Genomic DNA, 21,753 nt, shown 5'->3' on the forward strand with positions numbered 1-21,753 from the left:
AGTCATAAAGCCGGGTGGCAAGCTGCGGTGCCCCAAGCCGGCGCGAGCCGCGTAACCGGCGAGGAGGAGCCGGCACATGGGAGGCCTCCACCCCCACACTGTGCCGAAATGTGAAGGAGTATGCTTGATGAGCCTACCTCAAGGTTATCTCTCGTCAAGATGTGAAGGGTATACAAGGTATGGCTTGTTACAAATAAGAGTTAGAGCGGGATGAAGCATTAAACAATGGAATTGAGTGATGCATGGATTGTAAGCCAACCATTTAGGCATAGACCTGCTTTCAGTTTTTTTATGTATACCGAAAATTATGCAAGTCATTCTAAATATTAATACTCCCTCTGATTCCTATTGTGCGTCCTGATTTAGTTCAAATTTGAGGCAAAACCACTAACCTCTCAGGGATCGGAAGTGTAGTAAGAGGTCGCTATTGATGTTTGATGTTGTGTGAACATATTCTCCTAAAAAAATCTGTTTGAATACATTTGAATGGTGTTATCTTCGAATATGATCTCTATAAGTCTATAGTAGCAGGATTTCTTATTTCCTTAGACTTAGAAATTAAAGAATTATATGTATAAATTACAAAATTGTATGTGCAAAGAGTACTTCAATGATTTCGCTTAGCTCAGATAAAATTGTGCACAAAGATTGTAAGTTTCCTGTGCTCGAAATATGTTTTTTGCACTATCTCCATTGATCATATGTGGCTTGCATGTAGATGATAATTGGAATTTTGTTTGGTTTGCATTTCCTTGGTGAAGCAACAATCTTCTATTCTTAAATAGCTACTACCAATTAACTATTTTTCTAAAATGCAACTATGTCACATGAGTAAGTCATGTATGCAAATCATAAATTACATTGTTTTTGTATTACTCTATCCATGCAAGCACTACATCATCAATTCATGCATGTTGCACACAAGTTATTTTTTGCATTAGACCATTTATTTCAAATATATGTGTTGGTTGCTTGCACGATACCTATGTAGTTTACATTCATATTTTTGACATTCTTTTAACAATAATTCATTTTTTTTCTTTTTGTATCCTTCGTATTTTGTTTATTTTTAAACTTAGATTTACTTTCCATTAGTTATAGATATTTTTTAAAAACTTTTATGCATTTTTTTAGCAAGTTTTCCGCAACAACGCGGGGGGACATCATCTTGTTTTAATAGAAGATATATGTTATTTAGTGATGTTTTTAAAATTATTTATTCACATTTATACCTGCATTTTTTTAATAAAGATCAAATTTATGTAGATACGAGCATTTACACTTGCACGATTATTAGTCTCTATCTCTACTATTAAAAGCACGAGAGGGCAGATCCAACCACAAATCTGGAGCGTCTAAACATATTATCAACGGTTTAATTAGGCTGTTAACGAAAGTTAACGAAACTACTCCTTCGTTAGCGAAAACACCCTACGCATTAATAATAGTTCGCTGTGAAAACATCCCGTTGGAACTGTTCCCCCAGATCCCTCTCACCCGATTGGCCCCTCGCTTCCTCGCGCTCGCCGTCGGCCCCTCGCTCCCTTGCGCTTGCTGGCCACGCACCACACCATCGCTGGCCACATGCCCCCCCCCACCGTGGCCCTCCTCTCCCGCCGCTGAGCCCCGCCACTGCCAGCCGCGAGCCGCGCCACCGCGGCCCTCATCTCCCGCCACCGAGCACCGCCGCGGACGTCCCCGCGCCGCGCCACCGCCGCCCTCCTTCCCGTCGTCGATACTTCTGAAGAGAATGATTGCCAGGTTGGGATCTAACCGTTTGATTCCTTTTTCTTGTTTGGGATGCTCTGTCTTTGTTCCCTCTTTCAGATAATTCGTGAATAGGACGACTGCTAGGCAGGTTAGGTTCGTGATAGATGATGAAATAATCTGGGGAGGAAGTTAGTCAGGGTCAGCAAATGGAGGGTTTTGTGGAGGAGAAAGCTGCTGGGGAATCGGGCGATGGCCGGAAGATCGAGAGGATCCCTTCTATCAATCTGAATTCTTAGCCTACAATGGTCCCTGCTCCTGAGGAGATTGGTGTCTTGCACGGTGCAGTGGAGTCAGAGGCCAACGATGCTGAGTCTAGTGGCACTGATAAGAAGAAGGTCCCGAAGAATGAGGAAGTTGATGAAGGCGAAATTCAGGCACATGCAGACATGAAGAGTGACTCGGTTGACCCTTTGAACAGCGAGAACCATGCTGGGGAGAAGGATGCTTTGGTAACTGTGCCAGAAAATGAGGGGAGTGCGGATGGTGGCAATAATTATAAGGGGGTTCAAGTTCTTAGCATTGTCAAAAAGGATAATCATGTAACGGTTGCGGAATATAGAGAGGAAAAGGGTGCCGCCGGTTCTATTTCTGCAATTACTACGGTGTGAGCACCTAGCTCCGGGTCCTCTTGTTACCATGGTGTGACCAGGTAGGCTTGGTTTTGATGAGAGGAAAGAAACACAACAATGTTTTCGTTATATTAACTAAATAAATGCTTGATAGAGCTGCTTATCAGACTTCATCAATTGTGCAGGCATATGTGGAGTGAGAAGTATGAATCTCATTTGTGGGACAATACTTGCAGAGTATCTAGAAGGATGGACAAGGAAAGGAAAGCAAGGTATGCCTATTTTGTATGGAGCTATCTATGGGTCAGTTATATACATTATCTCTGTGCCATGACCTATTCGTGAAGGAAACATTCGTGATAGCTGGTGGTTTATGCTTATAGCTAGCCTCATTGTCGGGGGTCCATTGTAGAGTGTGGCTAGGTCTAGGTGAGCATGCGCGCTGGACAGGGCCAAGCCCACCTGTAGGCATAGAAACACGAGAGATAAATAAGTAGATAACTCTTTTATTCTTGCCCCATTGATGAAGATCTTCCTATACGTATAGTTTCATTTATTCATTTCCTTTGTATTCCACATAGGAAGATCTTCCTATACGTATACGTATAGTTTCATTTATTCATTAGTTCCGGAAGTATCATAAAAGTCTTCGTTAACGAAAGGCTAACCCACCCAGTAGCGCACGTCTACCCCCGTCGCAGTCAACCGCTCCTGTCCAGCCCGCTCGTGCCTAGCCCCCCCCCCTCCCCAGCCCCACGCCATCGCCCGGCCCCGCCCAGCCCTCCGCCAACGCGCTTCCATGACGCGGCGCCATCATCGGCGCGCTGCAGCTGCTCTCCACGCACGCCCCTACTCGCTCTGCCGCTGCTCGACATCGCTCCAATTCGTTCCCAGATCTGGCCATAAGTTCTGCTGCACCCGCGCTGGCTAAACAACCATGATCTTGGCACTAGTGGAGAACGGGCCTTTGGTCGGGACCCTTTAGTCCCGGCCTGCCTTTGGGCCGGGACTAAAGGCTCGGCCACGTCGCCCCAATTCTCAATGCCTACCTCGAGGCTTTAGTCCCGGCCCGTAAGGAGACTTTAGTCCCGGTTCGTGTCCCAAACCGGGACTAAAGGGCTACGCGGTGGGCAGTGGTGGTGGCAACCGTTCGTATCCCCCTTTAGTCCCGGTTGGTGGCTCAAACCGGGACTAAAGGTCTGACACGTGGCCTGCCGTAGTGGTGGCAACCGTTGGTATCCCCCTTTAGTCCCGGTTGGTGGCTCAACCCGGGACTAAAGGCCCAAACGGTTTGCATCCCGCTGCCCAAAACCACAACCGAGGCAGAGTCTGTGTCGCGTCGCCATTTCTCTGTTCTTCTTCCTCTCTCGCTTCCCCTCTCTCTGTTCTTCCCCTCTCTTCTTCCCTTCTCTTCTTCCACCATGCCAACTCGCTTTGGAGAGGTGCTCGCACATGGCAAGACCAAGCTCGATGTCGTGTACACGAACGAGAGCAGGGAGGTGCCGCATTTTCTTAGACAGTTGAAGGAACGATGGCTTGACGCCGCAGTGGATCATAAGAAGTTCTTGGTGCTTGATCTGGAGTACACGGCCGATCAACGCGGTGTTGCCGTCATCCAACTATGTTTCAAACACCATGTCTTGATCTTCCAATGGGTGAGGTAAGTTTTGAGGCTTTCTTTGATCCAAGGTAATGACATTGTAAGTTTATTTGTTTCAATCATAGTTGGTTCCCTTCAAATAGTTGTAGTGAAACAATTTTGATTAGTTGAAGGGGAACACAATCTGATTGGAATAGTGTTCCATAATCTGAAAAATCATATTAGAATCAACTAGTGTTTAATATGTTCCATTGGAATCATAGTTGGTTCTCTTCAAATAGTTGTAGTGAAACAATTTTGATTAGTTGAAGGGAACACAATCTGATTGGAATAGTGTTCCACAATCTAAAAAATCTGATTGGTTCAATATGTTCCATTGAAATCATAGTTGTAGTGATAAAATTTTATGCGGTGTTCTTTGATCCAAGGTTATGAAAATTGCATATAGCTAGTGATCTCTCTAGGTTCCATTGGATAGCAATATGATATGTCATAGTCATGAAAATTGCATATAGCTAGTGATCTCTCTAGGTTCCATTGGATAGCTATAGTGATCTCTCTAGGTTTCATTGGATAGCAATATGCAATATGTCTAGCTTATTGAATATTTGCAAAACCGTGGGAGAACGTATATATATATGTCATAGTTAATTTACAGTTTCTTGATCAATTCGTAGGATATGAAAATTGCATAGGATAGCAATATGTTCTATTTGCATCCTAAAGATAATTTTCTCTTTAGTTGTAGTGAAACATGTTTCCTTATTGCAGCGGTATGTAACATTTGTTCCATTTTAATTTGTTTCTGTTGCAGTAGTGACAAGCATTGTCCAGAACTCATGGACTTCCTTCGCAGCGGCATCACTTTTGCTACCGTTGACATAACGAACGGCAAACTGAAGATGAGGTACAGCTTCGGTATTGAGATACCAACTGGTTGCCTCATTGATCTCCAAACGGTATTCAGGCTTCGACATGTCAGGACTTCGATGGCTCATATGGCAGTTGCCTTGATCGACGAGGAATATGGTAATATGAAGACCAATTTCCCAAAGTCTCAGCACAAACTTTGGGAGAAGGCCCCACTTGATCGTATCAACATTGAGTATGCAGCAAAAGATGCATACGCTTCATACGAGTTGTACCGCAAGATTCGAGTCATCAACTATGGCCAGCGTCACCTCGAATAAGGTGGACATTCTGATTCGAGTCGTCAACTATGGCCAGCGTCACCTCGAATATATATATCTATGATAGCTATTATTATGTACTGTTTGAACTAGTATCATGTACTGCTTGGACCAATGTATATATGTCTAGTTTCTGTTTGTGCCATTATAGTTTCCAAATTTGAATGGTTTAGCCCTTTCTAACTTCATTTGCTACTTTTGAATGGTTTAACCCTTTCTAACTTCATGGTATCATGCATTTCGACCACATATATATACAAAAAGTCTTTAGTTCAAATAAGTTCAAAAAATCAGGTGGGGGTTGCTTCTCCTTCTTCTCTTTGTGCATGAGAGAAGAAGAATGCCGACTGTTGTTGTGGGGGTTGCTTCTCCTTCTTCTCTTTGTGCTAGATATTTGTTATGCACTAGGGGAAGAAGGAGTAGCGACCATCATCGACGGTCGAAAAATCAGGTGAGGTAGTGTCCACCATACATGAGAGAAGAAGAATGTCGACTGTTGCTGTGGGGGGTCATTTCTCCTTCTTCTCCTTGTGCTAGATATTGGTTATGCACTAGGGGAAGTAGGAGTAGCGACCATCATCGACGGTTGAAAAATCAGGTGAGCTAGTGTCCACCATATATGAGAGAAGAAGAATGTCGTTGCCCTCTTAATTTTTTAACACATGCTATGTGGGTGAAATGATGATAGCATGCCAACTTTCAACATTTTCAGAGTTCATTTGTAGTGCTTTTCAATTTCACGGTCAACTAGCTCAAAAAAATAAGTAAATGCACGAAGAATACCAAATGAAGTCAGAAATTGTTGAAATTTTGTGATGTGCCTTTGAATGGTGCATTTTGAACACACAAAAAGTATGGAGTTCAAATAAGTTCAAAAAAATGAAATCCCTTTGTAAGAGATGAGTTCTCGTTCGAAACGCTTATACTTCGAGAGAGATTGTCCGTTTTGTACACGAAGTGCATCCAGTTTTTGTCGTAGACCTCTCAACTTTTTAAAATATGCTATGTGGGTGAAATGATGATAGCATGCCAACTTTCAACATTTTCAGGGTCAACTAGCTAAAAAAATAAGTTAATGCACGAAGAATACCAAATGAAGTCAGAAATTGTTGAAATTTTGGGATGTGCCTTTGAATGGTGCATTTTGAACACACAAAAAGTATGGAGTTCAAATAAGTTCAAAAAAATGAAATCCCTTTGTAAGAGATGAGTTCTCGTTCAAAACGCTGATACTTCGAGAGAGATTGTCCGTTTTGTACACGAAGTGCATCCAGTTTTTGTCGTAGCCCTCTCAACTTTTTAACACATGCTATGCGGGTGAAATGATGATAACATGCCAACTTTCAACATTTTCAGAGTTCATTTGTAGTGCTTTTCAATTTCAGGGTCAACTAGCTCAAAAAAATAGTAAATGCACGAAGAATACCAAATGAAGTCAGAAATTGTTGAAATTTTGTGATGTGCCTTTGAATGGTGCATTTTGAACACACAAAAAGTATGGAGTTCAAATAAGTTCAAAAAATGAAATCCCTTTGTAAGAGATGAGTTCTCGTTCGAAACGCTGATACTTCGAGAGAGATTGTCCGTTTTGTACACGAAGTGCATCCAGTTTTTGTCGTAGACCTCTCAACTTTTTAACACATGCTATGTGGGTGAAATGATGATAGCATGCCAACTTTCAACATTTTCAGAGTTCATTTGTAGTGCTTTTCAATTTCAGGGTCAACTAGCTAAAAAAAATAAGTTAATGCACGAAGAATACCAAATGAAGTCAGAAATTGTTGAAATTTTGTGATGTGCCTTTGAATGGTGCATTTTGAACACACAAAAAGTATGGAGTTCAAATCAGTTCATAAAAATGAAATCCCTTTGTAAGAGATGAGTTCTCGTTCGAAACGCTGATACTTCGAGAGAGATTGTCCGTTTTGTACACGAAGTGCATCCAGTTTTTGTCTTAGCCCTCTCAACTTTTTAACACATGCTATGCGGGTGAAATGATGATAGCATGCCAACTTTCAACATTTTCAGAGTTCATTTGTAGTCCTTTTCAATTTCAGGGTCAACTAGCTCAAAAAAAAGTAAATGCACGAAGAATACCAAATGAAGTCAGAAATTGTTGAAATTTTGTGATGTGCCTTTGAATGGTGCATTTTGAACACACAAAAAGTATGGAGTTCAAATAAGTTCAAAAAAATGAAATCCCTTTGTAAGAGATGAGTTCTCGTTCGAAACGCTGATACTTCGAGAGAGATTGTCCGTTTTGTACACGAAGTGCATCCAGTTTTTGTCGTAGACCTCTCAACTTTTTAACACATGCTATGTGGGTGAAATGATGATAGCATGCCAACTTTCAACATTTTCAAGGTCAACTAGCTAAAAAAATAAGTTAATGCACGAAGAATACCAAATGAAGTCAGAAATTGTTGAAATTTTGTGATGTGCCTTTGAATGGTGCATTTTGAACACACAAAAAGTATGGAGTTCAAATAAGTTCAAAAAAATGAAATCCCTTTGTAAGAGATGAGTTCTCGTTCGAAACGCTGATACTTCGAGAGAGATTGTCCGTTTTGTACACGAAGTGCATCCAGTTTTTGTCGTAGCCCTCTCAACTTTTTAACACATGCTATGCGGGTGAAATGATGATAGCATGCCAACTTTCAACATTTTCAGAGTTCATTTGTAGTGCTTTTCAATTTCAGGGTCAACTAGCTCAAAAAAAAAGTAAATGCACGAAGAATACCAAATGAAGTCAGAAATTGTTGAAATTTTGTGATGTGCCTTTGAATGGTGCATTTTGAACACACAAAAATTATGGAGTTCAAATAAGTTCAAAAAAATGAAATCCCTTTGTAAGAGATGAGTTCTCGTTCGAAACGCTGATACTTCGAGAGAGATTGTCCGTTTTGTACACGAAGTGCATCTAGTTTTTGTCGTAGACCTCTCAACTTTTTAACACATGCTATGTGGGTGAAATGATGATAGCATGCCAACTTTCAACATTTTCAGAGTTCATTTGTAGTGCTTTTCAATTTCAGGGTCAACTAGCTAAAAAAAAATAAGTTAATGCACGAAGAATACCAAATGAAGTCAGAAATTGTTGAAATTTTGTGATGTGCCTTTGAATGGTGCATTTTGAACACACAAAAAGTATGGAGTTCAAATAAGTTCAAAAAAATGAAGTCCCTTTGTAAGAGATGAGTTCTCGTTCGAAACGCTGATACTTCGAGAGAGATTGTCCGTTTTGTACACGAAGTGCATCCAGTTTTTGTCGTAGCCCTCTCAACTTTTTAACACATGCTATGCGGGTGAAATGATGATAGCATGCCAACTTTCAACATTTTCAGAGTTCATTTGTAGTGCTTTTCAATTTCAGGGTCAACTAGCTCAAAAAAAAAGTAAATGCACGAAGAATACCAAATTAAATCAAAAATTGTTGAAATTTTGTGATGTGCCTTTTAATGGTGCATTTTGAACACACAAAAAGTATGGAGTTCAAATAAGTTCAAAAAAATGAAATCCCTTTGTAACAGATGAGTTCTCGTTCGAAACGGTGATACTTCGAGAGAGATTGTCCGTTTTGTACACGAAGTGCATCCAGTTTTTGTCGTAGCCCTCTCAACTTTTTAACACATGCTATGCGGTTGAAATGATGATAGCATGCCAACTTTCAACATTTTCAGAGTTCATTTGTAGTGATTTTCAATTTGAGGGTCAACTAGCTCAAAAAAAATAAGTTAATGCACGAAGAATACCAAATGAAGTCAGAAATTGTTGAAATTTTGTGATGGGCCTTTGAATGGTGCATTTTGAACACACAAAAAGTATGGAGTTCAAATAAGTTCAAAAAATGAAATCCCTTTGTAAGAGATGAGTTCTCATTCGAAACGCTCATACTTCGAGAGAGATTGTCCGTTTTGTACACGAAATGCATCCAGTTTTTGTCGTAGCCCTCTCAACTTTTTAACACATGCTATGTGCGTGAAATTATGATAGCATGCCAACTTTGAACATTTTCGGAGTTCATTTGTAGTGCTTTTCAATTTCAGGGTCAACTAGCTCAAAAAAAAAGTTAATGCACGAAGAATACCAAATGAAGTCAGAAATTGTTGAAATTTTGTGATGTGCCTTTGAATGGTGCATTTTGAACATACAAGAAGCATGGAGTTCAAATAATTTCAAAAAAATGAAATCCCTTTGTAAGAGATGAGTTCTCGTTCGAAACGCTGATACTTCGAGAGAGATTGTCCGTTTTGTACACAAAATGCATCCAGTTTTTGTCGTAGCCCTCTCAACTTTTTACCACATGCTATGTGGGTGAAATTATGATAGCATGCCAACTTTCAACATTTTCGGAGTTCATTTGTAGTGCTTTTCAATTTCAGGGTCAACTAGCTCAAAAAAAAAAGTTAATGCACGAAGAATACCAAATGAAGTCAGAAATTGTTGAAATTTTGTGATGTGCCTTTGAATGGTGCATTTTGAACATACAAAAAGTATGGAGTTCAAATAAGTTCAAAAAAATGAAATCCCTTTGTAAGAGATGAGTTCTCGTTCGAAACGCTGATACTTCGAGAGAGATTGTCCGTTTTGTACACGAAGTGCATCCAGTTTTTGTCGTAGCCCTCTCAACTTTTTAACACATGCTATGTGGGTGAAATGATGATAGCATGCCAACTTTCAACATTTTCAGAGTTCATTTGTAGTGCTTTTCAATTTCAGGGTCAACTAGCTCAAAAAAGTAAGTTAATAGTTTGGATAGTCAAAATAATTACTTTTGAAAATAGAAAATAGTTTTGCATTATTTATTCAATTTCAAACACTTTTCATTATCATAGTTTGTCAAATTCTCAAATATGCAAAAAGAATTTTAATAAACATAGTTTTTAATTGAAAATAACAAAATAGTTAATAGTTTGGATAGTCAAAATAATTACTTTTGAAAATAGAAAATAGTTCTGAATTATTTATTCAATTTCAAACACTTTTCATTATCATAGTTTTGTCAAATTCTCAAATATGCAAAAAGAATTTTAATAAACATTGTTTTTAATTGAAAATAACAAAATAGTTAATAGTTTGGATAGTCAAAATAATAACTTTTGAAAATAGAAAATAGTTTTGAATTATTTATTCAATTTCAAACACTTTTCATTATCATAGTTTTGTCAAATTCTCAAATATGCAAAAAGAATTTTAATAAACATAGTTTTTAATTGAAAATAACAAAATAGTTAATAGTTTGGATAGTCAAAATAATTACTTTTGGAAATAGAAAATAGTTTTGAATTGTTTATTCAATTTCAAACACTTTTCATTATCATAGTTTTGTCAAATTCTCAAATATGCAAAAAGAATTTTTAATAAACACATTTTTAATTGAAAATAACAAAATAGATAATAGTTTGGATAGTCAAAATAATTAATTTTGAAAATAGAAAAAAATTGAAACTATATGAGAATTTATAGAGAAAATTCAACCTAAATTCAAAGTGAACTCACTTTGAATTCAGGTTGAATTTTCTGCATAATTTCGAATATAGTTTCAATTTTGAGTGAGTTTAGGCCCGTAAGCCTGCTTTAGAGAGGAGCTCGATGGAGAAGCTGCGACGGGGCTTATAAACAAGTGTTAGTCCCCCTCGCTAGGCGAGGTGGGACTAAACTTATCGTGCAGCCGAGGAGGGGCTTTAATCCCGGTGCGTGGCTCCAACCGGGACTAAAGACCCCCTGCTTCCCGCCTTCTGGTCTGCCCGAAAAGAGGCCTTTAGTCCCGGGTCGTGGCTCCACCCGGGACTAAAGGGGGTCTTTAGTCCCGGTTCGAGCCACGAACCGGGACTAAAGATCCACCTATATAAGCGGGAGTTAGAAAAATTCCAACCCAAATCGTTCGTTTCTCTTCTTCTTCCTCTCGTTCTCCTGCCCGGCGCGGCACACCGACGACCTCGACGACGCCGTCAGGCTGCCCGCCGTCCTCCTCGCCGTCGCCTACCGTCCTCCTCGTCGTCGCCGTCGTCCTCCTCACCGCGCGCCGTCCTCCTCGCCGCGCGCCGTCGACACCTCCGGCCGGTAAGCCCCCCGCCCCCTCCTCCCCAACACTCCGGCCAGTAGAAGAAAAGAAGAAAAAGGAGAAGAAAAGAAGAAAAAGGAGAAGAAAAGAAGAAAAAGGAGAAGAAAGGAAGAAAAAGGAGAAGAAAGGAAGAAAAAGGAGAAGAAAGGAAGAAAAAGGAGAAGAAAAGAAGAAAAAGGGAAGGAGAAGAAAAGAAGAAAAAGGAGAAGAAAAGAAGAAAAAGGAGAAGAAAACAAGAAAAAGGGAAGAAAGGAAGAAAAAGGAGAAGAAAGGAAGAAAAAGGGAAGAACGAAAGAAAAAAAATTGTCATTTAATTCCTATTGTTATTAGGTTTGTGCTAGATTATTAGGGTTAGTAATATTTAGAATTAGTAAAAAGAAAATAAGAAGAGGAGGAGAAGAAAATAAGAAAAAGGAGAATAAGAAGAGGAGGAGAGGAGAAGAAGAGGAAAAATAGAAGAAGAGGAGAAGTAGAAGAAGAGAAAAAAATTAGAAGAGGAGGAGAGGAGAAGTAGAAGAGAAGACGAGAATTAGTAGAAGAAGAGGAGAAGTAGAAGTAGAAGAAGAAGTAAAAGAAGAGGAGAAATAGAAGAAGATGAAAAATTAGTTTAGGGTTACAAGAAGAAGAAATATTTTTTTGTCATTTAATTTTGCTATTGTATAGTGTATATGCTTAAGTGTTAATAGTGTTTCTTAGATTATTGCTTAATTTTGCTATTGTATATGTTTAAGTGTTAATAGTTTAATTTTGCTATTGTATATTCTTAAGTGTTAATAGTTTATTTTTAGCAAGAAAATTAATAGAACTAGTTTATTTTTTTAGTTCATTTTACGATGCCTATCCCGCATCCTCGTCGTCGACTCGGGGGAGGACACCTGCTTGATCAGAGGGGCCCTGTCCGGGACTGGGCTCCGCCCGGCTGGTATTGGGAGGTGCTACCTTCCGGGGGGCGTAGGTTGGTGAGGAGCCAGCCCGTCGTTGACCCGATCCTTGTTTGGTGGCGGTCGCATGGGCCAGTGAGGGTGCCGAGGCTTCCGGACACCGCCGAGGTGGTACGTCACCGTGTCAGCGAGGAGGATGAGCACGTCCGTCGCTACATGGTTGCGTTGGAGGGCAGGTTCGAGCATACCTGGCAGGTTCTTCGGGGATCTCACTGGAGCTATGATCCTGTGATGGTTCCTTCTCTTTGGGTGTCCACCGCCCGCGCCGATACCCGTCGGGCGCTACGGTTCTAGATGTATCAGTGATGCTATATGTATGATAGTATTCGAGGAGTATTAGTGATAATATTCGACGATGTACGGACACAAGAGATGATGTATTTGCCGAGCGAGCGACACGAAGATGAAGCCGATGGGGCAGGAGATAGGTCCAATGACGGAGAAGGTGATAGCTTCACTGATGGAGAAGTCGGTGAAGAAATAATAAAGTCCGGCGAGGTATACATATGAAGTTCGACAATCACTTGTAATATGTGAAAAATATTGGAGATAGCTCTATATTGTATACATATACATTCATTTGACGAATGTTTCTCCCTCTTAGGCCTCCACATCGAGCAAAGCTACGAAACGAGGCCCGACTAGAAAGTTGGATGCACGGACGCATTACACCTTTGAGGTGATATTGCCTACGGGTGAACCCAAGCTTCCTAAGAATGCTGCTGACACATTCAAGAAGCAATGCGGAGTTCTCGTTAGGGATCACGTCCCGATCAGCGTTCGGGAGTGGAACAAGCGCAAAGGGGCAGACGATAGTGACTATGTCACCAAAAGGTACAAAGATAATCTTTGGAATGATCTCATGTCACATCCTACCAGAATGTGAGAATGAAGACGCCGCAGACAAACTGAGGGCCAAAGTCAAGCAGTGGACTCTAAAGAAGATGGCCGAACTATTCCGTAGCTGGAAGAAGAAGCTATGGAAAAACTATCTGAAGACAAAGAAAGTGCCAGTATTCGAGGGGTATCTAGCCAAGCAGGCGAATCACTGGAAGGCATTTCAAGAGTACAAGGAGTCAGAAGATGCCCAGGCATTATCAGAACAGAACAAGATAAATGCCGACAAGAAGAAATATCACCACAAGCTAGGGCCAGGGGCTATGAGACTGCCATCCCAAAGTGGGATAAGAAAGAGCAAGATCTGCTACATAAAGGCATCGTACCTGAACCACTCCGTGATGAGTGGGAATTGAGAGCAAGAAATTGGTTCCTTGCGCATGGTGGTTCGTATGACGAAGAAACAGGGGGCCTCATCTGCAGTGACGGTCTTAGGATACCCAGGGAGAATTGGAAAAGGATAGTGAAAGAAATTAAGGAGGGAAAAAGAAAGTTCACTGCAGATAGAGATAAAGATTTGCTCACACTGAAGCGGTTCAAGTGCGTGACTCCCGGTATCGAGCCTGAGAAGCTGACCTTTAGAGCGGCTCAGGTAAGTAGTAGTATGATATACTTCTATTTTCAATACATCTATGATGCTAGATTATTATTGTGATTATATATATTCTATTCTCGTAAAGTCCGACCAGCAGCCACGGGGAACGCATCTATGCGGATACTATGTTTGCGAGACCATTCGCACGTTTACCTCTGAGCACAAGGATCACAGATTTGACGTAAGCAATGAACATTCACACCACTATTTTTACCCGTCATTCTTTGTTATCATGATTGATATTCATATTCATCTCCTCTTCTTATATAGTACACGGCCATGAGGACGAAGGTCCTACCAGAGCAACGCGCGATTGTTGTTGCAGAGGAGCTTGCGACCTTTCTGAGGACGGAAGCTATAGATGACAAAGGAGAATTTAGTGTAGCTAGGGGCCATTACTGATGTTCGTCCATGTAATCGAATAGACGGGCTCTAGTCCCGATAATTCAGATCTGCATATAATTGTATATATATGCTCGCTTGTAAGATAAGTTAATCTTATATATATATGCATAATTATTTCTATTTAAATTATATGAAAATTAATTCCCGAACACCAAACGAGGCATCACGTTAATCTCCCGAACACCTAAACCCTAAAACCCTAAAACCCAAAAATAATTTAATTCAAAAAAAAACCCCAAAAATAAGCAAAATCTGAAACTCTTTAGTTCCGGTCCGTGTAACGAACCGGGACTAAAGGGCCTGCCCCTCGGGCGCTACGAGGCGTCCACGTGGAGCACCTTTAGTCCCGGCTTGGAACAGGGCCGGGACTAAAGGTTAGGCCTTTAGTCTCGCCCCTTTAGTCCCGGTTGGTGAACCGGGACTAAAGCCCCTTACGGGCCGGGGCTAAAGGCCCCGTCCCCACTAGTGTGGTGCAGCAGGTACACCTACAGTTTTAGATCATGATAGCTGAAATGCAGTAGAACAAAGGGATTATTCTGATGAAGAACCTGAAAGTATAAACGACCACCCATATATGGTTGTAATAATATTAAAACATTCAAATATAACCATTGGAGTTGATTTCTCCATTGGATGAAGCTTAATTGGTACCATTAACATCAATATCTAGCTGCCTCTTGGAACAAATGAAGCTAACTATACCCAGTCGTAGTCTTTCCATTGACATTGTTTGAGTTGCAACCATGGTGGAAGGTGGTTTTCTTTGGCACAAGCGGCTCTTTAATTAATTTAGCTAATCCCATCGCTGACGAAACGGCCCCAAAAAGATTCCGTGTTTCTAGAGAGTGAAAACTGGCGTAGGGCATGTTAATTATATGGGTAGACCACTAAAATAGTTATGTAGTAGTAGTTGGCCAGCAACGGCTTATATCCCTAATTATGTTTGATTTTTAGGTTGTATGCAGTTTGTTTTTCTGATAGGCAGAACTAAAGGCTGAGCTAAGTAAAGGATACATGTTCCAGAACAAATTGGATCTACAGTCTGTAGATCGATTGATGATATTATCTTACTTTTAGAGAAAGGCCTAAGCCCAACTTTTAATACAAAGCTTTGAAAGTTTTTGATATTACTGGGCGAGAAGCAAACAAGTGCCATGCATGGTGAACTGTCGCTAACTTCAAAAGATGTACATGGCAAGGTTGCATATGGCCGGAGTAAGCTTCTCTTCAATTTTCTGAATTTTTACCTTTTTTCTACAGTTTCTATCTTCAAATTCTCTTACTTCTTCACTCAATTTTCCCTTGCAGTTCCATCCTTTTGAAAGCTCATTTTGTTCTGTATGAGCATAACCTGAAAATATATACAGTTATATATTGTCAGTATTTTCCTTTTTCAATACCTCATGGTTATTCGCTTATGTTAGCTAGCTGAATGTGCTTCAGTTACAAGAATTGCAAGCCTTCTATGCTTATGTCGTTGTTATTTTCTTGCTAAACATGCATAGGACTGTACATATGGATAAAATTTACCCTAGAAGCTCCAACATTGAAAATACAGACTGGCTGGCATGAAAGTTTGGGAAAGGCAGTAAGTGAATGACTTTGATTTGCATAATCGGTTGCAGGAAATTTTAGTATTTTTAGCTGAAAATTGGACCCTATTTCGAGTAAATCATCCAATATTTTGGCAGTAATATGTTACATGTATAATCATAATGTCCACCAATTCAAATTTGTAAACTTTGTGTGTTTATTAAACATAAAAAGATAAATTTAGTATGTAATCGTCACAACACATAACTAGCCCGTGCACGCGCACGGGTTGATGACTAGAATAGAAGGAGCATATTCATAGCCACACCCATCTGAAAACATATGAAGAACCATATCCTTCTATACCAGTTGCTTTATTCTTGATGTGTCAAGCGCGAGCAGCGACATGGTAGCGCAGGAGCGTGTGAGTCACCATGAGAGGCGCGATTGCAATCTTACTTTCCAAATTCTGACCAAGCAGCAATCTAACATTTATATTCGAGTGCGTGATTTTATTCCATGATGGTTGATTTAGTAGAGCAGGAGGTGTACGAGCTGTTTGAAGGATATCAGGTTGTTGCATGCGAGGCTGATTATTTCCTCGATGTTGTTCAACTTTGTCATCGGGGTCTCTTACACCTACTCATTTGGTAAATAACTATGTATCCTCAAACTCTCTGCTCTATATAATATAAACTCAAATAACCAGTTCAAATCATTTATACTATGTACACACTTTCATCAAGCTAGATTTTTTTGCATGTGTAGGTAAATTGGGTTATTGACTAATCTTGAATTCTTTCAATAATTTTAGTACTTCAAGTCTTCAACAGGAAGAAAAAAATGTGATGCACGCTTTGGACAATCATGGAGAGAGCTGATATAAATGATGGTTCGTAACGATTACTATTATTATCCTCTTTTGCCATATTTCACATTCTCATATAATTTTGTGTGTGAGCTGTAGGAAAAACATACCAAGATTCACTCCTGCAGATGGTTTGCTATTTGGGAACCACTAGACCGAGCATTCAACTTAATTTTGTTCTCAGACCAATTAGTCATGTGGTGAGTGACTTTATGGGTTTCTCCAATAAAGTGGGATTTTTGGAGTATTTGAAGAACTTTGCTCTGCATATTTTTATCTAAAATGAAACAATAATTTTTTTTGTTATTAGTAACTGAAGTATTCACTCACCAAGCATTAGACTACTGCGGTATTAACTTACCATGGTTTTCTATTCTCTAACCTTATCATGGGTTTCATGTTTTTCATTTTTCTATATCTCATTTCTAACTAGACTTAACATATTACTTGTGCATTTGCTGAATGGAAGATGACTACCTCAATCAAGAATGAGCACATGCATGTGTCATACAATATAGTTCTAGATATTCATTGTTATCATCCCATATAAATCGGTTGGCAACCTGATGAATAAGAAAATTCATTCCTGCGTTGCACGTGTACTGTTACTAGTATGATAAATGGAATCATCCATGTGGTAGAAACGGACAAGAAAATGTTTTGAAACCAAGCATGGGCTACGAACACGAAGATCTTCTCCCCGCGGTCAAGATAGTAAAGCTTGCCAGGCGTGCCAAAGGAGAGCTGGTCTACTGCACCGTGGCTGGTCTTCGGTCATCTTCTGCACACTCGCCCGTGCAGCACCAAGCCACCACCTGTCAATGGAGAGCACTTACTCTTACCTAGAGTACCTGACTGGAAGATTCTACCAGTCCGAAATCCACAGCAGCAATACAAGTAGAGATGCCACTGGTGCAGTTCAGGTTCAAACGGTAACAGCGATGCTCGTCAATTTCTCCGGCCGACAGTGGCCGGGCATGTGCTCTCCGTGCAAACTCGGCCTGTTCCTATTGCTCGAGTGCCTGAGCTCCTCTGCCGCCGCGGCAGCCGCGGACACGCTCTCCGTGGGAGAATCTCTCACCGGGAACCGGACGCTGGTCTCGGAGGGAGGCAAGTTTGAGCTGGGCTTCTTCTCCCCGGCCGGCGACTCCAGCTTCTACGTCGGCATATGGTACAAGCAGATCCCGGCGCGGACTATCATTTGGGTCATGAACAGGGACCGCCCTGTCTCCGACCCATCGTCCTCGGAGCTGACGGTAACTCCGGACGGCAACCTCGTCCTCCTCCTAAACGAGAACCACATCTGGTCGTCGACCAGTCACGCGCGTACGAGCAACGGATCCGTCGTGGCCGTGCTCCTCGACAGCGGGAACCTCGTTCTGCGGGGCCGGCAGCCGGGCAACTCGCCGGAGGTCATGTGGCAGAGCTTCGAGCAGCCGACCGACACGCTCGTGCCGGGCGGGTGGGTCGGGCTGAACAAGAGCACCGGCGCGTACCAGGCGCTCGTGTCATGGAGGAGCGCCGTCGACCCATCCACGGGATTGTACATGGACCGGATCGACCCGTCCGGGTCCGGCCAGTACACCTTCTGGTGGAACGGCACGACCGTGTACCACCGCGTCGGCGCATGGAGCGGCCAGCGCTTCGCCTCCGTGCCGGAGATGGGCATATCGTCCAGGTACAGGTACAACTCCGTCAACGACGACGAGGAGGTCAGCTTCTCCTTTGAGGTGGTCGACCCATCTACCCTGTCGAGGATGGTGATGAGCCCGCACGGGCAGCTCACCATGTTCGACTGGTCCAGCGGGTCCGGGCAGTGGCTGCTCCACTGGGCGACTCCAACGTCGCCGTGCGACGTGTACTCCGTGTGCGGGCCCTTCGGACTCTGCGACGTGGCCAGCTCGCAGTACTGCCGGTGCTTGCCGGCGTTCGACGCCGCGTCGCCGGGGTATTGGAGCGGCGGCTGCGCGAGGAAGACGAGCTTGTACTGCGGCAACGGCACGTCGACCGATGGGTTCCTTCCGGTGGATAATGTCAAGCTGCCGAGCAGTTTTTTCTCCGCGGCAGGTAGCTCCCGAGACTGCGCGCTGGCGTGTTTGAGAAACTGCTCTTGCATGGCGTATGCATACAGTGGTGGTTGCTTGATGTGGGGTGGTGATCTCAGGAACATTGAGCAGATCACCGACGGCGACGCCAGCTCGTCCACTCTGTTCCTCCGAGTCGCCGCCGCCGATCTTGCTGCCACCAGTAACCATGGCGGCGGGTCAACAAATGAACGCGACGTCATCCTGGTCGCCTCTTCGGTATCTTTTCTCACAATACTCTGCTTGTTCGTTTTCATTTGCTGGAGGCGACGTGGCGCGGATACTGTGCGGCACGACGGCTCTCTTCTGGTGTTCAGCCACGGCTATCTAGCGCGGTGCACGGGTAACTTCTCCCAGAAGCTGGGGATGGGGAGCTTCGGCTCCGTGTACAAGGGGACGCTCCGCGACGGTGGCCACACCGCGGTGGCCGTCAAGAGGCTCGAGGGATCGGCGCAGGGGGAGAAGCAGTTCCGCGCGGAGGTGAGGACCCTCGGCATGATCCAGCACGTCAGTCTCGTACGCCTTCGCGGGTTCTGCGCGGCGGGGCGCGATTGGCTGCTGGTCTACGACTACATGCCCAACGGCTCCTTGGCGTCCGCCTTGGCCGGCCCGAGCTTCGGGCTGCTGGACTGGGACACAAGGTTCGGGATCATGGCCGGCGTCGCCAGGGGGCTCGCCTACCTCCACGAGCAGTGCCAGGAGCGCATCGTGCACTGCGACGTGAAGCCGGACAACATACTCCTGGACGCGGCCTTCCGCCCCAAGGTGGCCGACTTCGGCATGGCGAAGCTCATCGGGCGGGACTTCAGCCACGCGCTGACCACGGCGCGGGGCACGGTGGGGTACCTGGCGCCGGAGTGGGTGCTGGGCCTGCCTATTACGCCCAAGGCGGACGTGTACAGCTACGGCATGACGCTGCTGGAGCTCGTCTCCGGGCGGAGGAACCGGGACGCCGGCGGCCGCGGCGCGGGGTACTTCCCGCTCTGGGCCGCGAGCAAGGTCAGCGAGGGGCAGTTCGTCGCGCTCTTGGACGAGAGGCTGGTGGGGGACGCGAACGTGGGTGAGTTGAGCCGGGCGTGCAGCGTCGCGTGCTGGTGCATACAGCAGAGCGAGGCGATGAGGCCGACCATGGGGCAGGTGGTGCAGGTTCTGGAGGGGTCGCTCACAGTGGGGGCTGCGCCCGTGCCTAGACACCTGGAGGTGTTCTGTGCGGAAGATTCGCGCACGCTGTGAGGAGGACCGAATCGACGGCGACTTCTTTTTTTCTTTCGGGGACATGTGATTCACTTCACTTGCCGATCCAAATTGTTGAACATAAATTATCTGTGCACTGGTACAGTATCAGGGCCTATGTATCTTGTACTGTTGCATCTTCTTTCTCCAACGTATATTTGTATTTCTTGGGAGACAAGTAGAGGCCGGCCTCCCTGTAGTATCTATATATGTGTTTGTGCACACAATCAATCATTGTCGATGCATGCAAACCCAACTTACATGACATCTGTTTAGCATCCAATGTTATCGCTTCCACCCACTTCCTGTCACCGCCGTACCGTGCCGCTGCCGCCGCCGTTTCTCCTTGCGCACGCCGCCGCAACCTGCCGCCGTTGCCCTCTTCTCACCTTGTTGCCCGAGCCCACCTTTCAAACCATCGTCGCCTACTTAAAGCTGGAGGAACGTCGGACGCAAAATGTGAAGAAGAGGGTGCAACACACCGTTCTTGCCACGGGGACCTCTAGCCACGGGCCCACATCGTCGTGAAAGCACAATATGGTCCCTTAGTGGTTTTAATAATTCATGACAACATATATTGTTTTTTGGACTAACATTTTTACCTAGTATATTTTAGGTATAATCCATAAAGAGCTTTGGCTAAAGGATTGTGAGGCAAAGCCCCTTGATGAAGGAAGGAATAGGATTGATTCAAGCTTCAAGCAAGAAGACTCTTCATTTTATATTTATGAGAAATCACTTTGAGTCCGTAAGAAAGCCAATACTATTAAAAGGGAATAAGATATATGATGAATTGGTTGCTCAAGTGTTTAGAGATAGCCATAAAAAATACTCAGCCACTTTCCCACAAAATATATTTGTCCCAAGCCAAATATGCAAAATCGGTGCCACCAACATTTCTCACTCGGCTATACCGATTTTACACTTAGACAAATCCTATGCCAAATCCAACATCTCGGTACAACCAACATTCCTATCGGTACCACCGAGATTGGGTGACCAACTTTCGGTTAGGATAATTTCAAGTTTCGGAATTTCCGAATATGAAGTCGGTCTCACCGAGTTTGGAAATCCAGTCTAGGTCATCGTATCGGTATCACCGAGAATTCAAAGTTGCCACATTTAGTGTACTTGGTACCACCGAGATTTACATTTCGGTGTCATCGAGTTGGCCAATAATGTTGTAACGGTTGGATTTTGGGGGATGCCTATATATACCCCTCCACCTACCACTCATTCGCACATGAAGCACTCATAACACACATACACTTGCCAGATTCATTTTTCTGAGAGAGAGCCACCTACTCATGTGTTGAGATCAAGAGATTCCATTCCAACAATTTGAAACTTAATCTCTAGCCTCCCTAAGTTGCTTTCCGCAAGATCAATCTCTCCTACCCCTGTCAAATATGAGAGAGAGTGATTGAGTATTGAGGAGACTATCTTTTGAAGCACAAGAGCAAGGAGTTCATTGTTCTACCACATCCATTATCTTTTGGAGGGTGGTGCCTCCTAGATTGGTTAGGTGTCGTTTGGGAGCCTCCTACTTCATGTTGTGGAGTTGAACCAACATGTTTGTACATGCAAGGAGATCGCCTACTTCGTGAGGATCTATCGTGACTGAGGCTAGTCCTTCGTGGACGTAAGCAATGGTGGAATAGACAAGGCTGCTTCTTCGTGGACCCCTTATGGATGGAGCCCTCCGTGGACTCTCGCAGCCGTTACCCTCCGTGGGTTGAAGTCTCCACTAACATGGACGTACGATAGCGCTACCTATCAGAACCATGCCAAAAATCGCCGTGTCCACTTTTTCGTGTTTCATCTTCCAAAACTCTACTCCTTACTACATGTGCAAAGTATTTACTTTTCCGCTGCCATATTTGTTGACTAGCATGTGTAGGGTGCACTAGACTCGTTATAATCGCTAAAATCTGTCAGCCACTAATTTGGAAAAATGTTAGGATTTTAGTTTCGTCAAGTAGACTAGTCACCCCCTTTAGACAC

General features: G+C 43.3%; 1 protein-coding gene and 1 pseudogene across 1 annotated transcript; both read left to right on the forward strand.

Moving 5' to 3' along the window:
• Nucleotides 1–1,874: 1,874 nt before the first annotated feature.
• Nucleotides 1,875–2,699, forward strand: LOC123450646 (annotated as a pseudogene).
• A 14,287-nt stretch (nt 2,700–16,986) lies between these two features.
• On the forward strand, nt 16,987–20,009 carry LOC123446673 (G-type lectin S-receptor-like serine/threonine-protein kinase At2g19130). Its single transcript, XM_045123233.1, has one exon. It carries the CDS (start codon nt 17,254–17,256, stop codon nt 19,747–19,749), a length of 2,496 nt encoding a protein of 831 aa, XP_044979168.1. The 5' UTR covers nt 16,987–17,253; the 3' UTR covers nt 19,750–20,009.
• Nucleotides 20,010–21,753: the final 1,744 nt, after the last annotated feature.

The sequence above is a fragment of the Hordeum vulgare genome, chromosome 4H (assembly GCF_904849725.1).
Source record: "Hordeum vulgare subsp. vulgare chromosome 4H, MorexV3_pseudomolecules_assembly, whole genome shotgun sequence".
Classification (NCBI taxonomy): domain Eukaryota; kingdom Viridiplantae; phylum Streptophyta; class Magnoliopsida; order Poales; family Poaceae; genus Hordeum; species Hordeum vulgare.

Bases quoted from the DNA above. Each gene is read 5' to 3' on its own strand.
- LOC123446673 (XM_045123233.1), top strand. From the start codon at position 17,254: ATGGAGAGCACTTACTCTTACCTAGAGTACCTGACTGGAAGATTCTAC.